General features: G+C 40.0%; 1 protein-coding gene across 5 annotated transcripts in view; it reads right to left on the bottom strand.

Moving 5' to 3' along the window:
- EPHA3 (EPH receptor A3) overlaps positions 1–23,195 on the bottom strand; it is a 322,951-nt gene that overhangs the window by 282,532 nt on the left and 17,224 nt on the right. For all 5 annotated transcript variants that reach the window (XM_075908777.2, XM_075908769.2, XM_075908799.2 and 2 more), the window contains one exon: positions 17,423–17,487. In XM_075908777.2, the coding sequence (XP_075764892.1) occupies positions 17,423–17,487 (65 nt within the window). The remainder of the gene's footprint in view (positions 1–17,422; positions 17,488–23,195) is intronic.

The following is a 23,195-nucleotide window of genomic DNA, read 5'->3' as shown; positions in this document are numbered from 1 at the left end:
TGGGTTTGGCCAATCTGCACATGCGCAGATCACCGGACAGCGCGGCTGGCGAGCGGGGCTCGCCGCGGTTCGGCGAGCCCTGATCATTAGTATCCTGAAGTGAAGAATGAGGTACCAGGCAACTGCAAGGGTACCACATTTCTTCCAGGTTTCCTGGGGCTTGAGAACAATACTATAGCTTGCTCTGCACAGGGGGAAACAGAGTCCACAATACAACACCAGAAGAAAACAAACAGGAGCCCTCACATTCCCTCTTTTTTTTTTTTTTTTTAAACCACACAGGAGATTGTGTCCTGATGCTCTGCCCTTAGTCTACATCTAGACTGCAAGCTTCTTTCAGAGGAATCTTTTCCGGAAGACATCTTCCGGAAAAACTTTTTTAGAAAAGGAGCATTTACACAGCAACAGCACAACATAAAAGTGATGTGCTTTTTCGAAAGATAGCATCCACGTTTATTGGACACTATCTCGCATTTCAGTTGTGATTACTGTGGACAGAGTAGCCACCAGGGCACCTGTGCTTTTTCCTGGAGGCCTCTTCTTTCAAAAAACCACTCTCTTCCACATCCACACATGCCTTTTTCGGAAAGACGTTTATTTCGACTGTCAAAATAACACAATAGCTGTGTGGACATAAGTGTAGTTTTTCCAGAAAAACAGCTGTTTTTCCGGAAAAACTGCAGTGTAGACATATCTTTGGTGAGTGAACTCTTTCAGTGAAGTATATAAGGATTTGGCCATATGTGGTGTGCAAAGTGGCCACAGAACGGGGTCAAAGGTATTCAGTGAACAAGGGAATAGCACTCCTGCTTGCATAAGATGTTGTTCTATTGTTATAAATTTCCTTTTTATGGGTCAAGGAGGAAATCTACCCTCATCAAGAAAGGAGACTAGCTCAAGTTCAACAGTATGACCACATTTGTTTCTTTTTCTGATTGCTGGACGCTCACAAATTATAGGTAGGTTGCTGCATGACTGTTTCCTAAGTCATTGTTGGCTGGATAAATCTTATTCTGCTTGAGAATTTAAAGGTTAAGGGGTGAGTAAAAGTTTCCAACCACTCCTCCCCACACACACACACACACACACACACACACACACACACACACACTTCTGTTTTATAGAACTCAGAAGGGAAAGTCTGACCCTGTATATCAAAAATCAGGTCTTACAAATGAGGAATAACTATGCAGATGAAAACCAGGCCCTATTCACTAAGTGGACTGACTTCCCTCACCAAACACACTACAACTTGGCACGTCAGAACTTGTTTACATTCATTCATTGTGATGCCTTCAACTCAAATACTAAACTAGGTTAAACAAACACACATCACGTTTGACCAATGTTTGTAAATACCTCTGTATGCACCAGTTACAATACATGTGGTTTAAAAAAAAAATTACTTCAAAATATGTCAGATGCAATTGAATGCAAATATTACATACAACATAAAACACAATGGCAGATGCTGCCCAACAGTCCTGCTATACGGACTACTCAAAAATAATCCAACAGTATGCTTTTGTCTGTTGTACCATCCTGATCCCTCTTCTCTGATACTGCCATTCCTCATATTCATTTTTAAACATAGAGACTCTGGTATTTGATCACACCATATTTTGTTCCCTTGCATAACTTCTAAGTAGATCCCTGCCATTTTTCAGTCTCCTCAGGTTGAATCATGACACTCAGCCACAAAAGGCTTCATTGTCTGTATGTAGGTCTTAGTCACTAATGTTCCAGGGTCAAATACAGTAAGCCTCACACATTTCAATAATTTGTGAGGGCATCTGTGGTATTAATTGGTCTCACCAAATACATGATTTGGTTCAGTGCTGCCCTCTGCCTTGGAAAGCCAGCAACTTCACTAGCGTTGCTCAAACAGCTGCTGAATTTTCATGACTCAAGGTGCGTCTACACTTCACTGTTATTCCAGAATAACGGACGTTATTCCGGAAAAACAATACTAGTGTCCACACAGCAATTGTGTTATTTCAAAAGAAAATTGAAATAACAAGGCCTTTTCCAACGCTGGCAAACCTAATTCTACGAGGAATAACGCCTCTTCCAAAAAAATTCTTTGGAAGTGTGGACGCTTCACTGCTATGTCGAAACAGCTCCTCACCAGGGCCATTCTAAGTTATTCCTCCCCATGCCCCTTGAGGCTCTAAATCGAGATAGTGCATTCACATTAGGGGAGCCTGCCTCAGACTAATTTGGAGGCTTCCCTGTAGCGTAGATGCTCTATTTTGAAATAAATATTCCGGAAGATATCTTCTGAAATAAGCTTGCAGTGTAGATGTACCTGCAGTGATATAAGTACCTGGCAGGCTATATCTATACCACCGACTGCTGCCAGCACAGCTATACTGGTCAGAGACAAAGATGTTTACTCTCTGACTGATACAGCTGTGCCAGAAGACATCCCTAGCACAGATTCACTTATTCTGGGAAAACTGAGCTTTTACCAGTCCAGCTTGTTTCTCTCAAGGGTGGTTTTACTGTATCTGTATAAAGTGCAGTTTTGCCAGTAGAACAGCATTTATACAAGGAGCATTTTGCTGGTGTAGCACACCTACATCTATGTAGTATTCCTAGACTGATAAAGCACTTAGCCTTAGCATTGTAGAAATAGCCTTAGCATTTCCCCAGAAGCCCCATGGGTAGGATTCTCATCACATTCATTTTCTCTCCCCAGGTTTACTTCTACTCCCAAAATTGCTCCCAGCTTCCAACACATATTGGAAAAAAAAGTTTAAATAAATCTGCCAGCCTTCAAGAAACAGAGATAATTGGGGTGGCTTGCATTCAGAAAACAGTATTTTTATCCTATTTTTTTGTACATCAGGATGACAATTGCAATTATACAACTGTGACAAATTGTTGCCCTACTTTATTGTCCTCTCTTCCCACACACCCTCATTTCTTTAATAGACAAGCAACATTTGTACATGGTTACATCTCAAGGAAGGTCACGCCCTTAGGTCATGTGAGGAGCTCTTTTGCGTACAACAAACTAATAGAGATTCAGATGGTCCATGCCGATGGACAGTGTTGCAGTTGGTTGGTTTGCAGTTGGGCTGTACTTTCACTTAGTGAGCTGCCTGCTGCTCTCCTCCCGCCCTTCCCAATCCAAACAAGACTATGAGATCAATTCTGCTAATGTTCACCTCTGCAGATGATTTCATTGTAAGAGAATGTTCTCATTTGAAAAATCATTTACTCCTGAATGGATGTCACTGAATTACAGTGTTAGCAAGGAGGGGCAGAGTTCAGCTCCTCCACAAAACACTCCAGCGGCCTACGGGTTTTGTAGTGAAATTAAATTACCTTCACGGGTAAATAGCAATAAAGGCAACACAAATATTAATGCAACATTAAGGTTTCACAGCTCAGCACAAACATCAGGAAATGGAAAAGCTCAATATTCAGCAGTAGCATTAGTTTAGCCATGAGGCTCAACTGGTAGATTTCATTTGTCACAGGGTGGCTGGCTCTTATGAACGAAGTAGGTCCAGTTCCAGGGCCAGCATTACCATATGGCCAGTTAGATGTGAGGGCCCACACTTGAAGGTGATAAAGGATCAGGGAAAAAATCAGAAATAGAAAGACACCCAGTGAGTTGGAAGAGCACAGACCTGAGGAAAAAGAAAAGAGGCAAGGGAAAGCAGCCTGGGTTGGTCAGAAACAGGTGAGAATAATCACAGATAAAACAACAGTCGACTGTATTGGATAAGGTCCCTCCAAGAAACAGAAGGTGGTTCCTGGGAAAAGGCTGAAGGCAGGAGAGCAGCAGCTGGCTGGCATTTCCAAGCTGGAGCCAAGGCCAGAGGGTGGGAGGGCCCTGAAGGCACAAAGAGCAGCATAGGGAGGTATCTACTGGCTCTAAGGGTGCAACAGCAGAGGAGTTTAAACCCACTGATATCACCATAGCCCAGAGAGCTGGATTTGGAAGAACTGTGAGAAGGGCAGGAGGAATGAGGGATGCTCCTCAGACAAGGATGGACCCAGCCAAGAGGTGGTGGGGCTTCCTGCTGGGAAGACCAAGGAGTGGAATGTCTGTTGTGGTACAAGAACAGGAGAGAACTGACAGAGTCCGAGTGTCCTAGAAGGTGCTGACATATGGTATGTAGAATCCTGAGGGACGAGATGTTTTGAGTTTTCATTACTGCTTGTACTAGGTGAGACATGAACTATAAATTGGGGACTTCTCAAATCCTGCAAAGTTTAAGACTTTCAGATTAAAAGTTTTGGTGCAGGCCTACCGCTACAGGTCATAGGCAATAGAAAGAATGCACTTTGACAGTAATCATGCATGCTCATTATGTTTCTTTGCATTTGAGTCAAACTTAAAGTCAAATCCAAGCTTCTCTCAACCACATGAGCAGCCCAACAATTTAATTTCAGGTTCCACTTGTGTCCAATATTCATTTCTCCCAAAATTTGTTGTTAATTTCTAACTATTTTTCATTCAGACAACGTCATGAACATACTCCCTCAGTGAAGTCTATTGACTTGCCACATTTCTGCATTCAACTGTTTTTGATTTGTGTAAGACAAATGTAAACAGAAGAGTGGTCCTTTTCTTTACAGCGAGAAATTTGTTTATTTTTTCAAACATGCAATTCAAAAACTATTTCCCTTTACAAAAATAAACTCCCATCACCCTTTACCTCAGAAAAACAAAAACACACTTTTGGGCAGAGACTATGATTTAGATCATCTAACTTGGAGAAATTCATGGGCTGAGACAAAGGGTGTAAGAAACTTTCTAGTTTCTAGCTAATTGCCCCCTAAATCACCCTTTATCTGAAGAGGTAAGGCATGAGTGTAGGACATGGGTTCTTAAGTCTCCAGGAACTCAGAAAAAGTGGAGCCTTAAACCCAAGAGGTAAAAATCTTAGCAAGGAGGGCCTGACATATAGGCTGTGTCTACACTGCATTGATTTTGCACGAGAAATATGCAAATGAGGCTAAGCGTGAAATATCGCCTAGGCTCATTTGCATAATTAACGAGTGGACGCTTTTTGCACAAGAGGCTTTTGCGCAAAAAGTGGCTGCCCGTTAATTATACAAATGAGGCTCGACGATATTCAACGCTTAGCCTCATTTGCATATTTCTTGTGCAAAACCAGCGTGTTCAGTTGTCTCTTCTTTCCTATGCAATCTGCACTGCTTCAGAAACCAAACTGCTGTTAGTCAGACCTCCCCTCCCCCCATTGTTGAATAGCAGCCACAAGGGGGGCAGAGGGCTTATAATGGAATGCTGTGTGAAAGTAATTTCTGTATTGAAACCTTCAACTGGAGTCAATGCCCATGCAGCTATACTTGTGATCCATCCACAGCTGGAGTTTCCTGCAAGCCTGTCCCTCACAGAAACTAGCATGGTAATGAGCAAGGCATCAAAACCTAGCAAGCCCAGACTAGATCATCTGTGTCACCCACACGAGAGAAATTTTAGAAGCAAGGAATAATTTCATATGAATTTGTGAGTCATAAATAGGTTCTAATTTAAATGCTGCAGCCTCAGTCACAGCACTTCCGGCATCACCAATATATGTTAGCAGCAGTTAACTATAAGTGGGTCTCAAAAATTGAGGCACGCAAAATCATATTTGAAAATGTAGACAAGTATCAGTTAAACTTGGCTAGAGCTAAACATAGATGGAGTGCTGGTTAAAAGCTAGCTTTATTGATGAGTTTGTATAACACTCTGGCCTTACAACAGAAAAGAATGGGTAAAGGGCAAGAAGATTCCTTGACAGCTATGATAAGCATTTCCGTTTTCTACAGGAGATATAATGTAGCTGACATTTAGAAATTATAAATCTGATGCGTCCATTATATTAGCCTGTATGTCCCGTACGTACAATGTTTATTTTCATTTTGATATTGTTTTGTTTTAAAATCAAAGATTGTGTGCACAGAGCTGTTCCAAACTTCTTCCTTGGAGTCTAAACAACATCCATTTTCAGTTATTTGAGGAAGAACTGAATCAACTGCCTGTACTCACCCACGGACAATTCTGAGCCCAGGTCACCAATCACATAGTAGCATTTGAGTATTTGTGTATATCAAGTAACTAGCAGCTGATGATCATTCTGCATGTCTTTTTTTTTTTAAACACACACGCTCACCTTCTTTGCCCCCACACGCAGAAACTCAAGACATTGTCTCACCTCCCCATACATCTGATGAATATCTGCACTTCTCTGTGGCTGTCTGTTCTAAACACCAAACTTAGCACAAGCCTCTGCTACTTCCAATCCCTGCCCTAGAGAGGCAGTGTTTGTAAGGAGCAGGAATTTCGAGACTGAGATTCTTACCATCCTATGAGGCCTAGGTAGGATAGCTACTGCTAGGGGCATAGCAGAGAGAAGCACAAGAGCCGGTGTGTCTACACTGCAGGGCTTAACTTGAAGTAAGCTACTTGTGTATCTTATTTATAAATAGCTTATTTCGAAATTGGGAGCATCTACAAGGCACTTATTTGGAAATGGAGCGCACTTCCTCTGACTTCGCTTACTTCTCGTACAATGAGGGCTACAGAAGTCGGAGTAAGAAGCCCTCCAGCCTGACAGTATTTTGATACTATTTCAAAATAACTGCCTGCTATGTAAACACGGACTAAGTTATTTCAGAATAGCACTAGTTATTTCGAATCAGCGTTGCAATGAAGACAAACCCTTAGATGGCAGAAGACCAAAAAGCAGGCGCAAGGAAGGAAGAACTGATGGACACTAGGGGTATGTCTACACTACCCCCCTAGTTCAAACTAGGGGGGTAATGTATGCATACCGAACTTGCTAATGAAGCCCGGGATTTGAATTTCCCGGGCTTCATTAGCATAAAGCCGGCTCTGCCATTTTTAAAAGCCGGCTTGTTCGAGCCCCGTGCCGCGCGGCTACACGCGGCACGGGCTAGATAGTTCGAACTATGTAGCCATTCTGATACAGATAGTGTGTACAGATAGATCGGAATGGCTACATAGTTCGAACTATCTAGCCCATGCTGCGTGTAGCCGTGCGGCACGGGGTTCGAACAAGCCGGCTTTTAAAAATGGCGGCGCCGTCTTTATGCTAATGAAGCCCGGGAAATTCAAATCCCGGGCTTCATTAGCAAGTTCGGTATGCATACATTACCCCCCTAGTTCGAACTAGGGGGGTAGTGTAGACATACCCTAGCAGAGATAGTTGTCTGTGGCTGCTGCTCGGGATAACTAGAGTACAAGGCAGTGGGAACGTCTGAACTACAGAATTTGCGTATCTTCTTCCGATCGCTTTTTTGAAAGCGGATCTTTCAAAAGTGAAAGTAGTCTGGACCTGTTTCTTTAAAAAAAAAAAAAAAAAAAAAGGTTTATGCGGTTTTTCAAAAACGGTTTTTTTCCCCCAAAAAAACCCACATCCAGCCTACTTTCACTTTCGAAAGACCTGCTTTCAAAAAAGCTATCGGAGGAAGATAGCTGGATAAACCTGCCTGCTACCGAGTTAACAGATTTCATTCTTTAAGCTCAGGCCATAGAGGCTCTCATTTCTGATCCAGAAGTTTCTATTCTAATGCTGATAACACACCGAGGGCTTCATTCAAAAATACTTTACTTGCTAGCTTCAGTGTTGGATTCTGAGGAAGAGTAAGATTTTGCTGGACTGAATTAGCTGTTGTCAGAAGCCTGAGAAGACTTGGGCTGAGCTAACTGCTCTGGAACTTCATAAAGTGCTGTCCTCTTGTCTTCAGCCAGGCTGGCTCCAGAACATTTATAAATTATGATGCTACCTGCATGGAGAAGATGTACTTTCTAGTCTCGCATTTTCTAAAGCAAGTTAAAATGTTTACAGAAGTCCTCATCAATTAATAGGCAGAACTGGACTGCAACAAGGAGGGAAATAGTATCTGTGAAGGAAGAAATGGTGGGCTGCATTGTCAAATTGATCATTAATAGTGATTGTCATCAGGTCCTAATCAATGAGCATTGCTTGATAGACACAGAAGCTGAAGCAGAGAGAATCCCTACTTGGCCCAGGCCCAGAAGACTGTATTATCAATTCCATTATTTGCCAGTATATCACCACCAATAGTAAACTATTCTTTTATCTCCAAGTGCTCCTTTAGGAAAATAATCTTTGATTTTTGCTACAACACATGCCAACTAGTGCTCACAAGTGACTGGATTAGTTGTTTGTGGAGAGACATTTAAATGTAAAGATATGGAAAACGTTTCTTCAGGAAGAAAAAAAGCATTCCGCGGTCATTTCTCTTCTGATAACTTACCACAAATGTTCTGCATTTATCCTGAGACTGAGAGAAATAAAATTCCTGCCCACAAAGGAAATGATACTCTTTCTAAGCTTTGAAGTTCAAAGGAAAAATAGAACGCTGGAATGTATGTAATACTAGTTCCAAATAAAATCTTTTTGGGCCTTGGAATGGACATTGAATCTTGCATTTCTTGGAATCAGAGAAAAATGATACCCAACCTGCAACATCCTATTATACTAGTGGCAGTATGACTGATTGCATAACCAATTAAACAGGCTGAACTTTCAATATTTTCCAAAAAAATGAATTAGAGTATCACACTTCCTGCATGTTTCGTTGCTTTTTGGTTTATAGAATATTCTTTTTAAAAATAGAAATAAAGCAAATAATCTGAAGCAGTGTGTTGATAAACTGAAAAAGGCTCATGTCCAAAAAGGAAAATAATAATAGATCTTTGCCGAGTGAAATGTCATCTGAATTGGAATAAAAATGAATTTGCTATTATTCCACAGAGTTATCAAAAATGTGGGAAGATAAAAACATTTTTATTATTCTATTGAATTTGAAATTCACTCAATTTAATAAACAAAGGAACACAGATTCAAGTCAGAGTTTACTAAGAGTCAAATAATATAATGAATTTAGTAGCTTTTTAACATTTTTCGTTAATATGCACTCACTTCGCAGCACTGGAAAAATAATTCAGAAATCTATTTGAATGTTCAAGTTATTTTCTCCCAGATTTCAGATCCAGATAAAACAACAATGATGTCATTTTTAAGTGGCAAATCTTTGCCCAGACTTCCTATTCTAAAAACCGATCTTTGCAAATGAAGTTAACATGCTAGTCAAACAGCACCAAAGCCAACTTCAAAAAGCTGCAAACATGCATTTGACAAAGAGTGATGCTACCCTCAAGTTTATGCAGGAGAACTATTTAAAAAAAAAATCTTATTGCATATCCTACAGTTAAAGCTCCTAATTATAGTAACTATGAAGATGAAGACTTTACAATCATGACTGACTTCAGCTACCATTTAGTTAAATGAAGAAACCACAGACAAAAAAAAAATCATCTTTGCCATCTGACTCATGACTGTGACAATTTAAATGAATGACATATTAGTTTAAAATGCTGAGGGAAAATTTAAAGACTTCACAAGAATGCAAAGCAAAAGGCTTTATTTAAAGATGTGAGATACTAAAAATTGCCTTAATATTAAAAATGAAACTTCATTCCAAAGGAATGAGACTTTAGACACACATTTATATATATTTTTCTTCAGTTCGCTACAAAATATATAGGGTATGATTTTTAACACTGTTCGCAAATTTAATCAGAAGATCAGCTCAAAAGCAAATATGCAATATTTAAGATGTATCCCAAACAGCACATTTCCAAGTAATCAAAAAAATCACAGAACACGTATGTCAAAAAAGTTGATTTCCTTCAATCAACTATTCAGCATATGAAGGAACATTTAGTGTGTGATTCACAAAGACAGAATCCCAGGTGGTTTTTTTCTGACAACAAGTTGTCAAAATACTCTGTTTGCATTTCAGACATCATCCACAAGCACTGAAAGCTAAAATGACACTATACAGCATATAAAATTGTTGGGAAACCACAGTTCATGCGTAACAATAAGAGCCAAAAAAGCAAATACACAATTTTAATAAGAGCTAAGTAACTGCTACTACTAGGGAACAGGCAGACACACTATTTTGGACAGTTAAATATATCCTCTTTCCATTTGGTAGTATACTTAAATATTTAACAATAAAGTAGATTTTCTCTATTTCAATCTTTTGCCTTACACAATAACGAGCTTTCTTGGAATGTTGTTTAATCTTTGAAATGCTTTACCAATATTTAATAAAAACACCCACTACACCCAGCTGAGTTTTGTAAGTACACAGAGAGGAAAAAGTGAGAGTCCAAGACCAGAGAGTGAATCTCGGGATCAAGGTATCCATCAGCTTTAAATGCCTAGCAATAGATAACTCAGACGAAGACTGTCTCTTTTCATCCAAAAGCCTGCTATGAAAGACAAGGACCCAGTCAGGATTCATAGCGTAGTCAAGCTCAGAACTCCCATGTGGACCCAGGATCTTGCAGTGGCTAGAGTACTCTGTGTTTTTAATGACAATATTGGAAGAAAAATGTATCTGAGTAGATGTCCCTTCCCTATGGTTTCTTTGATCAATTGCTTTTTTACCAGGACTTGTTTTGGCAAAAGCAAATGCAACCACAAAGATCTCCTTCCTCCATCTCGTCAGGAATGACAACCAAAGGCATATTTTACACAGATTCTTCTTCTGTCACTCTCTCTCAAATCCCATGAAAAAGACCAGAAATTGAACATGGTGCCATGTGCCAAGTATGTCAGCAAAAGACAGGAAACAGAACAAGTTTAGCTGGGGGCTGTCATCTCAAAGATAGCATTCTGGTGTAATGGAAATATTGTTTTTCCCCAAGTAAAAATGAGGGTGGGGGGCACAAAGAGTCGTTTTACAGCATTCTTTTAAAAGGAAAAGGTCTCAGGAAAAGCACATGCAGCTTTTCCTTATTCTGGCCTGAATTCAGCAAACTTGCTTAAGCATGTGCTTAATCTGAGCCATGTGTTTAAATGGTTCCACTAAAATCAATCAATATAATCAATGCTGAACAAGGGTAAAGTTAAGAACATGCTTAAGTTAAGGTCTTTTATGAATCAGAGCCTCAGTAGGAATTAGCGGGTTTAAGTCAGTGAAGACTAGGGAACTACGAGCATGAATAAAGGATCCAGTGTGAAATGTGTCTTCCAATATTTTTTCCTATTGGGAACCTGTTAGTTTATTCCTCAATCACCCTGTAGTTAGAGTATTAGCTTAGGACTTAGGAAACCTGGGTTTAATTCTCTGCTCCAAAATTAAGTCCTAACGTAACCACGGGCAATTCAATTAGCTACTCTGTGCTTCAGTTCCTCATCTGTAACATAGGGACACTTCTTTTTTCTCTCTCTCATTGGGGTGTTGTGAGATAAATCCAGCCCAGATTTTAAGGTATGCCAAGTTAACAGCAATGGGAGGAGTCATGTAAGTTCCTGAGACACAAAGGAAAAAGGGACGTGGGACCAGATTCCAACATGACAGACTATTTTTAGCTTTTTGAAAAATCTGAAATAATGAGAATGAGGAAAATGACTTAAGGGTTGATCCTGCTCCCATTGAAATCAAAGGAAAATCTCTCACTGACTATAATAGTGCAGGAGCAGGGGAAACCAAAATTTTGAAGCAGTGGGAAATGCTGTTTTTCTCCCCCTCCCACTCAAGCCACAGGCCCCTGAATTGGGATCTGCAGGTTCTCTTTTCCATATGCCCATGATTGTGAGGGCAAGGGATACATGGGCACATTCAAGCCAAAATTTTCAAGTGCTTATAGTAAGTCCCTTGCATCTATAAGAGACCTCAGAACCTCATGATTTTCAGTGGTTCTGAGCAAGTACAGCAAAATCAACATGGAGCTGCTGGTATTCAGGTATCAAGCTGATTTAAGTGCTTTACATCAGGCATGCAAAGTTTGAAATTTTTGGCCATAATTTGTTAACTCTGGTTATATGCAAGACAAATGTATTCACAAATAGGCAGGACATATTAATCATATCTATAGCTATATTTAGAGATATATGCGAGGAGTGGCTATTTTCTATGGCTATGAACAAAAAGACAAGATAAACAGGTTTTATCTTTGATTTTATCTTTTTTTCCCCTTAACTATAGTAAAAACAAATACATTTTAGCCCAAACACACCAATGGCAATATTTAAACATTAGGCCATTCCCTAATGATATTGCAGTACATCTTGTATTTTTTGAATTTGTGTCATGTCATGAGGAAGGTACATAAAGGTATTTGAGATTAATTTTTACTGAACCAAAGAACACTAACCAGGGGTCTAATCCTAGTCACCTTACTTATGCAATAAATCACCCTGAAACTCATATGACTAGTGACATGAATATGCAGAACAGGATTTGGACTCTACTCTTTTTGTCCTGTATGAATTATCCATCACATTTGTATTGTATGTTACTAAAAGTCACTTGCTTTTTTATCTTCCCAACCCCCCACATCTGTGCTGCTGTAATTTACGTGAATTGCTGTTAATGATCAGTTGCGTTATGCTTAATCAGCATATCAATAATATACGCTGCAAAGACTAAGTAGCTCTTCTTTTTTCCCCCTTTAATGAAATCTATAGAAATGGAATGGGTATTTGACTGACAGTACAAAAAGGTTGCATATGCAGGTGCTAGTGGTGGCAGCGCAGGATACAGGCTTTGTAGCTGCTGCCAATCACGTTCAAACATAAGCAAACCTAGCTACTCTATTTTTTAAAAATTCAGTTTCTTTGCCCCCTAGCTGGGCCAAGGTTTGTCTTGAACTGGTTTGAATTAGCTTGACAAGATCAGTGTCACTGATGCCAAGATTATGTACATATGGGATGGCTCAAGCCATGATCACATTCATACAGGGTGATATTATTAACCAGGGGCCATCAGGGAGTTATGTGGGACACACAGATCTCTGAATACCAATGAGCCCTAAATCTTAATATAAATATTCAAGCATTTCTAACAGCTTCTGTTCTATAACCCCAAGTAAAATCAGATTTTACAATGAGATGTGCCACTGCATACTGAGCATGACAACCCCTTCCAGTCATTTTCCAGAATTAGGCAAAATGATTAACTTGATAAAAAAAAAAATCTCTATTGGTTACCTTTTGATAAATCACTGGATGGGGTATGTGGGGAGGGAGAAGGGGGGTATTTATATAAGTAACCTCCCTCCACATATTGACATTTATGGTTTCTGATGGGAATACTGCTGCTGGATTTTGGAAAAGAGTTGGCACAATACCAGCATCCTCATTTGTGAATCACAGCCTCAAGTGCAGTGCTATCAGTTTTACCTTGTAAATCACCAACTCGCTATTTGCAATGCTTCAGTATGACGTGACATCTTTATTATAATTTTTTTCCCCCACTGAAGTTTAAGTTCATATTTTAGTTAGCTGTCTGACAGATATATTTACAGGGTTTAATTAAAGCGGTACAAATAATGTTTCCCTTTTCCACTGCCGTTCAACTTTCCTGTTATTACATCACTTTTATGGCATAAAGTTATACTACAGAGGATTCTTTTTCTTTTTTTTTAAGTTTATATTTAAGTTTTTAGGCCTAAAATATCACAATATGTAAAGAAACATGGTTTGAGGTCTGGTTCTTTACCACCATCCCGTGATAAGAAAAATAAATAAATTTACTGCTCTTTGACTTCAGCCTAAGAATGTCATTATTTTATAAGCACATTGGTGCAATTCTATATGTACTGTACAGTTTTATTCCCCATGGATATTATGGTAGGTAGGAACCGCACGTGCAGGAAAAGCTTAGGCAGATTTACTCAAACCAACACTGACTTGTGAAGGCTAAAAAATTGCACTACAGGATACGCACGCCCTTCTGGTAGGGTAACCTAGCAAGCCTGTTTTTCTTACAGCCGTCATGATGCCTTGTATCATTCCTCTGCCAGCTGCTTTGCCTCTTGCTGCTTTAGGCATCCAAGGCAGGAGAGGCACAGCTGCAGGGAGATCAAGAGAGAAGTGGAGTAGAGCAGAGTGGCTGCCAAAAGAATCAAATGAAGCTTTGCAAAACAAAATAATAATAATAAAAAAAATACACAATGGAGAGACCAGAAACTGATGAGTTTAGGAAATAAATGGTGAGTTCTGTCCCGGGAACCCAGCTCACCAAAGTAACTCATTAAACAGTCTGTGGCTGTAGCAGTAGGAAACTTTGGATTCTACTCCTACCCATCCTGCTCCAGAATGAAAACATTTTTGTGGGGCCTCTTAGGGACACAGAGGTTTTCTCTGTATAAACATTTTAAACTATTATGTTAAGGCACTGTGATCAAACAAACAATACCTTTTAGTATTTCCAGGACACTTGCTATTCAGAAAGTACTTCATACTCATTAGCTAATTCAGTCCTTTGAGGTAGAGTTGCAAGTGTTGTTATCTCCGAAGGATGGATGGAGAAGCAGACTAAGACAACTTGACCAAAACTACTGAGGGAGCCACTGAAGCTACGTCTACACCAGCAGTGGGTAATGATTTTTTGCTGAGGCTACATTAGAAGGGGCAGGGACTCAAACAGAAGGGGTGGGGCTAGGATCCTTCTGGTGAGTGGTCTGGGGGTGGCAGACCCCTTTGCCCCCTCCCCCAGGTTCTTCCTAGGCACTCATGCCCCTGGCAGTGGGAGGAGCCTTCCTGTGCTCCCCCACCCCCAGGCCAACCAGGGCTTGGGGGCAGGGGAGCACATGAAGTCTCCTCCCGCCCTGCCAGGAGCACATAGCACTTCTAAGTGCCATGTGCTCCTCGCAGAGCAGAGCAAGACAGAGGAAACTTTTCACACTCCTCCCGTCCCCAGGCACTGATTAGCCAGGGAGTGGGGGAGCGTGTGAAGCCTCCTCCTACCCTGCCAGGAGTGCACAGCACTTCAAAGCGCTGCATGCTCCTGGCAGGTCGGAGGAAACTTCGTGCACTTCTCCCCACCCCCAGGCTGTAATTAGCCTCTGTGGGCTGAATCAACCCACTTGGCCGGCTGGATCTGGCCTGTGGAGACCCTTTTGCCCACCCCTGGTTTACACAAATGGCGTAGCTTATTTTGAAATTTGGTGTTGTCTACACATCACTTACTTTGAAATGAATAGCTATTCCACTGACTTCTTTAATCCTCATTCAATGAGGTTTACAGGAAGTCAGCATAAGAAGCCTGTTGTTTCAAATGTATTTCAAAACAACAGGCTTCTTGCATAGACAGCGCATAATGATATTTTGGAACAATGGATGCTATTCCAAAGTAAATCTGCTGTGTAGACATACCCTCATAGAATTAGAAGCAAAGCTCTGGCCTTTGCAATTCCCAGGCCTGCATTAAGTCCAGAGGCCAGATTTTGGCATGATGATCAGACACAAAATTGGGGACAGATTTTTAAAATATTAAACTGTCATCTTGGCATCTAAATATATGGGCAGGTTTTCAGAAGTAGTCAGCACCAGGAAGCTCATCACTATACTTAGCATTCAAAAACAGAATATTGTCCTTGGAAATTAAAAATCAGAGGGTTTTTAAAAACAAAAAAAATTATCTTGCTAATAGATGGGTTGAAAAACCGTTACACAGTTTCATTTTATATACATACCGTGTCATAATTCCATATACTTCAAGCAAATTTGGGTAGAGGAGGTGCAGCACAACGTGCACTGAAGTACAATTAATACTGCATTATTTATAATGAGGTTTGAGTCAGATTTTCTAGCCCAGCAACCAGCAGTTCCCATTTAACCACCTAATGAAGTAGCCATTGGCCTCCTTTTTACGAGTGCTCAGTGCCCACTGGTTCCCACAGAGAACATGGAGTTGTGATAGGGAACATCCATAAAACAAAACAGATGCACAGAATAAAGTTGACAAATGATCTGTTTCAGCAAGAGTTATTAATATTTTAAATTGCCCAACAGAACATGGAAACGTGAGACTTCACACACTAATATCTTCTCACTCCCATGTTAACCATCTAAGTCAGATTATACTCACAGAAATGCCAGAATCTTGACTCAAACTATATCACTGCCTCCTCCAGACAAGCTTATGAATCACAGGACAGTGATAGGTTGGATTTGCTAAAAAGATTGGGCATTTGGTCAAATTCAAGATGTGGCAGGAAGAAAGGCAGACAAAGGAGATGGAGTTACCTTAAATTCTATAACCTAATATCTCCATTGGCAAGAAGCAAAATGGCTATTTAAGTAGATTTTTTCACAAAACTATCAATAATATGGAAGCAAAAGGAACACAGAACTCAGCCCAATTGAAAAATATTACATTGTTTCATCTGCTGTGTGCCAAATAGAGCCCTCAGATGCATGTGTGCAATGCCAAATGAAGCCTCTACCAAATCCAAGGAGAGAATTTGGCCCCAGGTGCTTTACTGTTGCATTCAATTACTCAAACAGCAATAAAGAGTGTATTAGATTTCCAAACGGCTCTTGGGTTTGTTTTTTTTCCCATTGTTCTTCTAATTTACAGGTGAGAGGGGTTAGGACAAACACCGAGAATGAAGAGGAATAATTTAGTATGGTACCCAGGAGCATGACACAACGAGGAGTAATGGAAATAAATTAAGAAAGGAATATTTAGACTGCATATATGGGGGAATTTTTCTGACAGACACATATTAAGCTGTGGGTTACATTTCCAACAGAGAGGGAGGAAGCTTCATAACTTGGGATTTTAAAATTGACTGTGCAAAGAATATTTTGAAAAATCTACTCAAGTGAACCATCCTCAAGTGAAACAGGAATACTAAAGTTTATGATTTCCCAGTAGATAAAAAAGTTTCAGCTATCAAATGGGTAACCTCTCCTTTAGCAATTGTAATAACAAACAACAAAGAGATAAACCGTTTAGTAAATCATAAATCAAATTTAAAAAACCCAAACAGACAGAATTTATATACGTCTCTTTTGCTTCAAAAAGTTTAAAAGCCAGAAGGTTAAGAATCCTAACACTGGACAATTTCAAAGTTACAAATAAGAGATCCAGTTGAATTTGTGCAAGATAATATTAGAAAATGTACAAGAAAACACGCAAGATATGCACCAAGACATGTGCCTAAATTTTACCAGAGAGAGAAAAGCACCTTTACAATAAGTTTGGGGGGGGGGGGGGAGGGACACAGACTGTGACATCTGCTGAAAATCCTAGTTTGATCTAAGAGCATCACTAAGCAGAATAGTTCCATGTTAAAAATGCACATAACAACAGGAGGAAAGATTTAAAGACAATTTGCATAAAATAGGGGAAGTACCACCCCTTTAATTATTTCCATTAGGGGTGACCTCACCATGGGGATTACATGCAGCATGATGTATGTTTGAATGAAAAGGTACCATAGTAATACAGCACAAACCCTCATTTCAAGTTTAGAATAGACTATTTTTGAAGCTCCAAAGAGCCCCAGTGTAGCGTTCTCTGAAGAGGAAACAATAGTTAAATAGCACATTGATCTGTAGCAGCATTTTCCCATTTCACAGTCTAGTGAACTCACCCCATGTGATGGGTAGGAGATCCAGCCCAGCTCCCCTTGAATTGCTTTTGAATCCAGCAGATTAACTACAAAAGAAGACAAAATGAAGAAGAATGAGTTTCATTTGCCTCTAACCAGTTAACCACAGTTAGTCTCTACTAAAAGATGTGTTTATTTGGGGGCTGTACAAAGTGGCTGATTTGTTCAGGTGGCCTGACTATTTATTACATGAAGCAGATGAAAAGGATCAGCTTGTTTATATTAAAACACTGTAAGTACAAAAGAGGAAGAACTTTTAAAACAATTGGCAAAACTAAGCAATGGCTAAGATCTCTGTCAAAATTCATTACAGTGGGGTGGGGGAGGAATAGGGTGGGGAGCTTTGAACACTTATCTGCAGTGGACAGTGCAAGGCTCTCCCATCATATGTCTGAAACTTGGGTCAATATATCTAACTATATAGATGAGAGGTGAAAATTTAAATGATTTGATTAAAACATACATTTCCATATGCAAGTTAGCATACAAACATAAATGATGACTAAGAGTTTTACACCTTCTTACTTTTTATCAGATTGATTCCCCAAATCATCTTCCACTAATGGAGTATTTTCTAAATTGTAGTAAGTAAAATACTAGATTTGTGTAAACCATAGTGCTTTCAATTCAAGATAACATCTTAAGGATGACTGTCACTGCATAGCTATCCTCAGAGTTATTCTTTTTTTTAAACCTTCTACTAGAAGAATACAGATTTTATTTTGAAATACCTTTGAAATGTATCAGAGGGGTAGCTGTGTTAGTCTGAATCTGCAAAAGCGATGCTTTGAAATGTAAAATAACTACTCAACCAAATGAAGTTTTAAGTTCTAAGAGTGTTATAAAATAGACCCAATAATGCCCCTTATTTTCGGATACTGCTTAAAAAAAAAAAAGCAAGTTTTATTCCATTTGATGCTGTGGTGTCCAACACACTAGCTACTAGCCACAACTGGCCATTCGAATTGCTACTGCTTCAGAACTGGTTGGACACTACGGCATTAGAGTCTACAAGTAACTGATTACATGGTTCCACAAACTACACATTTATTAACATGAACCAGAACACACTAATCAATGCATACCAGTTACAAAGTATCAATGCCAATCAATAAGACACATTAATACACAACAACGGGAACCCATACATCTCCAACATTTATCAGTTATAATTAGGGATTTTTGTTTGAAATATATAAACTATTGGCAATGACAAAAGGAAGAAATCTCATTCCACATAAGGGAGCTTTAACATCTCAGTATGATGGGTCTTTCAAAAAGAAATAACCGCTCTAACAGTCTAGGTTAGGCTGTTATGTAGTAGGGTTCCGTTTGTAAGCCTGAAGGGTTGTCACTGTTCCCACGACCAGATGGTCTAAGCATCAGTGCTCAGAGAAAGGAAAGGAATGGGATTAGGAGGAAAAAAAACCCTCTGAAATTGTCTGTAAATCTATTAAGTAGAGCTATCCGTACTAATTTTGGCATTCTCCAGGACTTGCTATTTAATTGTGGACCTTACTAATAAAATGAAGCAATTAAAACTTTTGAAAAGGTTTCACACAGTGGGGAAAAGGGGTTGGAAAAGCAGGTGTATGCTATCAGAAATAGAGGAAAAACACCACATCATTATACGGATATATAATTTAATATATAATTTTCACCATTGTGTTATTCCACACTGAATGAGTTACTCTCTGGTCTGTGGAAAGCACTTCCCTTATAATTACACGCCCATTTTTAAAGAAACCTACATTCTGATTTTTCATTTTTTTCTAAGACCAAGTCTACACTACAAACTTAGGTCAACATAAGCTGCATTAAGTCAATCTTATAATATACGTGTCTACATTACCAAGTCCCATCTGCTGACCTAAGTGGCTTATAAAGTTGACTTCTATACTGCACTTCCATGAGAGGCACAGTGCTTGATTCAACATCTAGAGGTTGACATGGGGATAGTGTCAACACAGCATTGTGAAATTCAAATGAATTGGTTTCTAGGAGTTATCCCACTGTGCTCTTCTGTGACCACTCTGGAGAGAACTTTCAACTCCACTTCATGGCAGCCAGATAGACATGATACAGTCCCTTCCCCTGTTAAAGCCCCAGGAACTTCTGAATTTTAACTTCCTGTTTGATCATCGTGGAGAGCTCATTGATCCTAGTGACTCAAGGCCACCAACATGCTCAAGCTTGGAGTACAAATAAGGTGGTAGATTTTACTGATGTGTGAGGAAAAGACAGGCAAAGCTCTGATCCAGCAGAAGAAACACTGACATCTATGCCAAGATTACTCAGGGCATGGTGGAAAAGCTATATCAAGGACACGTAGAAGTAAAACATAAACATAAAGGTGCTTTGGCAATTGTACCAGAAAACAAGGGATATGAACAGTCATTCTGGTTCTGCCCCTCACACATGCTGCTTATGAGAGGAGCTGCATGAGATACTTGGCAGCAACCCTACAACTACCCCAAAACAATTACCCCAAAACACTCTGGGTATGTCTAAACTACATAGCTCCATCGACGGAGCCATGTAAATTAGTATACTCGAAAAGGGGAAATGAAGCGGCGATTTAAATTATCGCCGCTTCATTTACATCAAAATGGCTGCCGTGCTGTGCCGATCAGCTGTTTGGCGGCACAATGTGGTAGTCTGGACGCTCCGCGGTTGACAAGGGCTTCCCTTGTCGACCACGGAGCGTCCAGACTACCGCACTGTGCCGCCAAACAGCTGATCGGCACAGCGCGGCAGCCATTTTGATGTAAATGAAGCAGCCATTATTTAAATCGCCACTTCATTTCCCTATTTCTAGAAACCTCATCTACATGGCTCCATCAACGGAGCCATGTAGTCTAGACATACCCTCTGTGTATATCTCCCAGGAGCCTCAAGTGACCTCAACCAACAACGAGGAGAACATTGGTGAAGAGGAAGAGGAGGAGAAGTAAGAGGAGGAAAATGTGAGGCAGGCAAGCAGAGAATCCCTTCTCCCCAGCAGCCAAGAACTGTTTTCAATTCTGGAGCCCATCCTTTCACTGGACTAGTTGGAGGTAGAGCGTGATGCCGGGAAAGGCCACTTTTCCAATCCAACTGTGGGGGTTACATGCTATAGAAGAAAGTAGTCATAGTGGGTTTCTCAAAAGACTGCCTTATTTTGTCCATCATGGTAGGACACTTTCCCACACCACTCCAGTGTTAACTCTGCTGGCATCCTTGCAGCACAGCATGGCAGCATAAAGACCAGGTTCGTACTCAGAGGCTGGCAGCATCTGTTCCCTTGCCATAAAGTGTGGATCCACTGGAGCAAGGAGGAAACATCTGCTGTCCCTCTACCATACCCAGGGGAGTGGCATTAGAGTCAGAGAGCTCAACAGCAGAGCAACCCCACCTATCATCCTGACTAAGTACTTGGGGTCTGACAGTCACCCAGTTCCAACTGTCATTCTCCACAAAGTTGCCTGTGTCATACTAATGGTGAGCAATGAGAGTCCTGGTACATACCTCCCTGCCTATTTTAGATGGGTGCCAAGAAAAATTTCCCAGTACCCAACAATTACCACACTGTAGTGTGAACCATTACGGTTTCATACCAGGAGGAGACAGTGGACAAAATGGTGACACTCTTGGCCCACAAGGAGCACAGTGTCTCATCATTTTGCATCAACTTCAGGTCCATCGGCAAAATCCCAAGTCTTTTACAGCTGAAAGCTGTTTATTTTATCCTTTTCATCTCACCAGGAACTGGCCACGCGGGACACCAATAACTATTTTGGTCGCACCTCACCCCAACTAGTATTATTACTTAAAGAACTGGAATTTCAAGACAAGACAGAAATGAGAAAAGCATAGAGATGTGACAGACATATGGGGGTTGGGAGGAAAAGCTACCCAAACCTAGCACACTGGATTTTCCTGTGCATTTTATGGCTATCACTAGGTAAACTGGCTTATGGTCATCGCACAGTCACTGTAACCTACATTTCACAGTTAAAGAGTTAACGTGACTGCATGTACAAGAGGCTTCACTGAATTCCTTTCAGACACATATTGTTCCCCTTCTTTGGTATCTGCATGTTGTCTGATTTGGCCTCGTTACCTCAGCACAAATTAAAATGACATGTTTGAAGTTTCCCCCGTCATAACCATTAGTGTACACAGTATTCATTTATATAACACTATTCCCAAGGTATCAATGGCATTAACCAACTTAGAATGAACAAATTACAGTACAAGAGAAAGTCTGCAATTTAGACTTAAAAATAGCAACTAAATTAGCTAATAGTATCCATCTGGGGGGTGGGGGAAAGTGGGAAGTCTTCCAAAGAGGAATGAGGTGGTGAAAAGCACATATTAAGCAGTAGCAGCCAGGTTATCATCTGCAGCATTCAAGTTCTGACTGCTCAGATTGAATGCAATAAAAGTCTTCATTTATCTACTCTCCAGTTTGTTTTGTCCCTCCTTCCACCTCTCCCTTACCCCCCCAAAAGAAGAACCACACACACTACTTCCACCTGTACCCTACCTGTTTCACTAACACTTGCAAATATTTATATACTGATATGTTCAAGAAGGCAAACGCTATGCTCCAGATCTGTCATTCCAAAACAGATAATTTGTGTCAAGCTTATTGATAAACTTGGTATATCCCACATCACTTTGTTCTGGGACGGGCATAGACTGATAAGTCTACTGCATGTTACATCTCCAGTAGAAAGAAATTGGAAAGCCCTATGTACCTTCACTTGGTCTTATCCCCACTCATCCCAAACATCAATTTCTTCTTCTGTTAAAAGGTGGGAACTCAGAAGGAAGAGAGCATGGGTGGGAAACAATCAAAGGAAAAACACCTGTGGGATATTGACTGTCCTTGTAAAACATCTTGTCCTGTGCATTGTGCAGTCGTCATTTGACTAACGGGATTCATATAGGAAGTGGGAAAAATCTCAGTCTGGCATCTACTATGTAGGGCACCAATAATTTTGTTGCCAGGAACCAAATTCAAATTTGAAGATAAAGCATGTTCCTCTTAGAAACAGACTTTAAAGATTATTTTTTCCTCAGAAAAAATGAACATCTGTACCTTTATCTAGAAATATACCACTACCCCCTTCCCTGCTCACATGCAACTTTTTAACACTGTATATATATATATATATATACACACACACACACACACACACACACATACACACCCTGTTCACTATATATATATATATATATATATATACACACCGGAAAAAAGGCGTGAGATGTGCAGCTCGTTCTTCCTAAGGGCAAAGGAAGAGCAAACTATACAATCTCATTTCCACCTACTTCAGTGCAGGGCAAACAATTAATTCAGCTAGCCCTTATTAGGCTGCAGCCATCACAAAGCATGGCACAAAGGCATGCAAGAGGAAAATGATTGATATAACTAGACATCATGTGTCACAACATGTTCCATCATGTTAGAAATTTAGAGGGAGAAAATTCTTTTCCTAGAACGTGAAAGGTAAAGACAAAGAGAAATAAAAATGTGAATTAGATATTTGTTGCCTGAATCTTTTTGCAAAGAATTACTGGATTCGAATAAAATAATGTCACATTTTAGAAACTAGAGACCCACATAAAAAGATAATCTCAAAGGTTTTATTATTAGATGTGTAGTAAATTAGATGTTTTTATTAGATGTGTAGTAAATATACCGTGATAGTCACATGTTGATTTGTAAAATCAATTTGACCAATTTATAAAATGTAATGTAATATCC

This window comes from Pelodiscus sinensis, chromosome 1, assembly GCF_052426305.1.
Source record: "Pelodiscus sinensis isolate ZL-2025 chromosome 1, ASM5242630v1, whole genome shotgun sequence".
NCBI classification, from domain to species: Eukaryota; Metazoa; Chordata; order Testudines; family Trionychidae; genus Pelodiscus; species Pelodiscus sinensis.
This window is presented reverse-complemented; position numbering and strand designations above follow the sequence as displayed.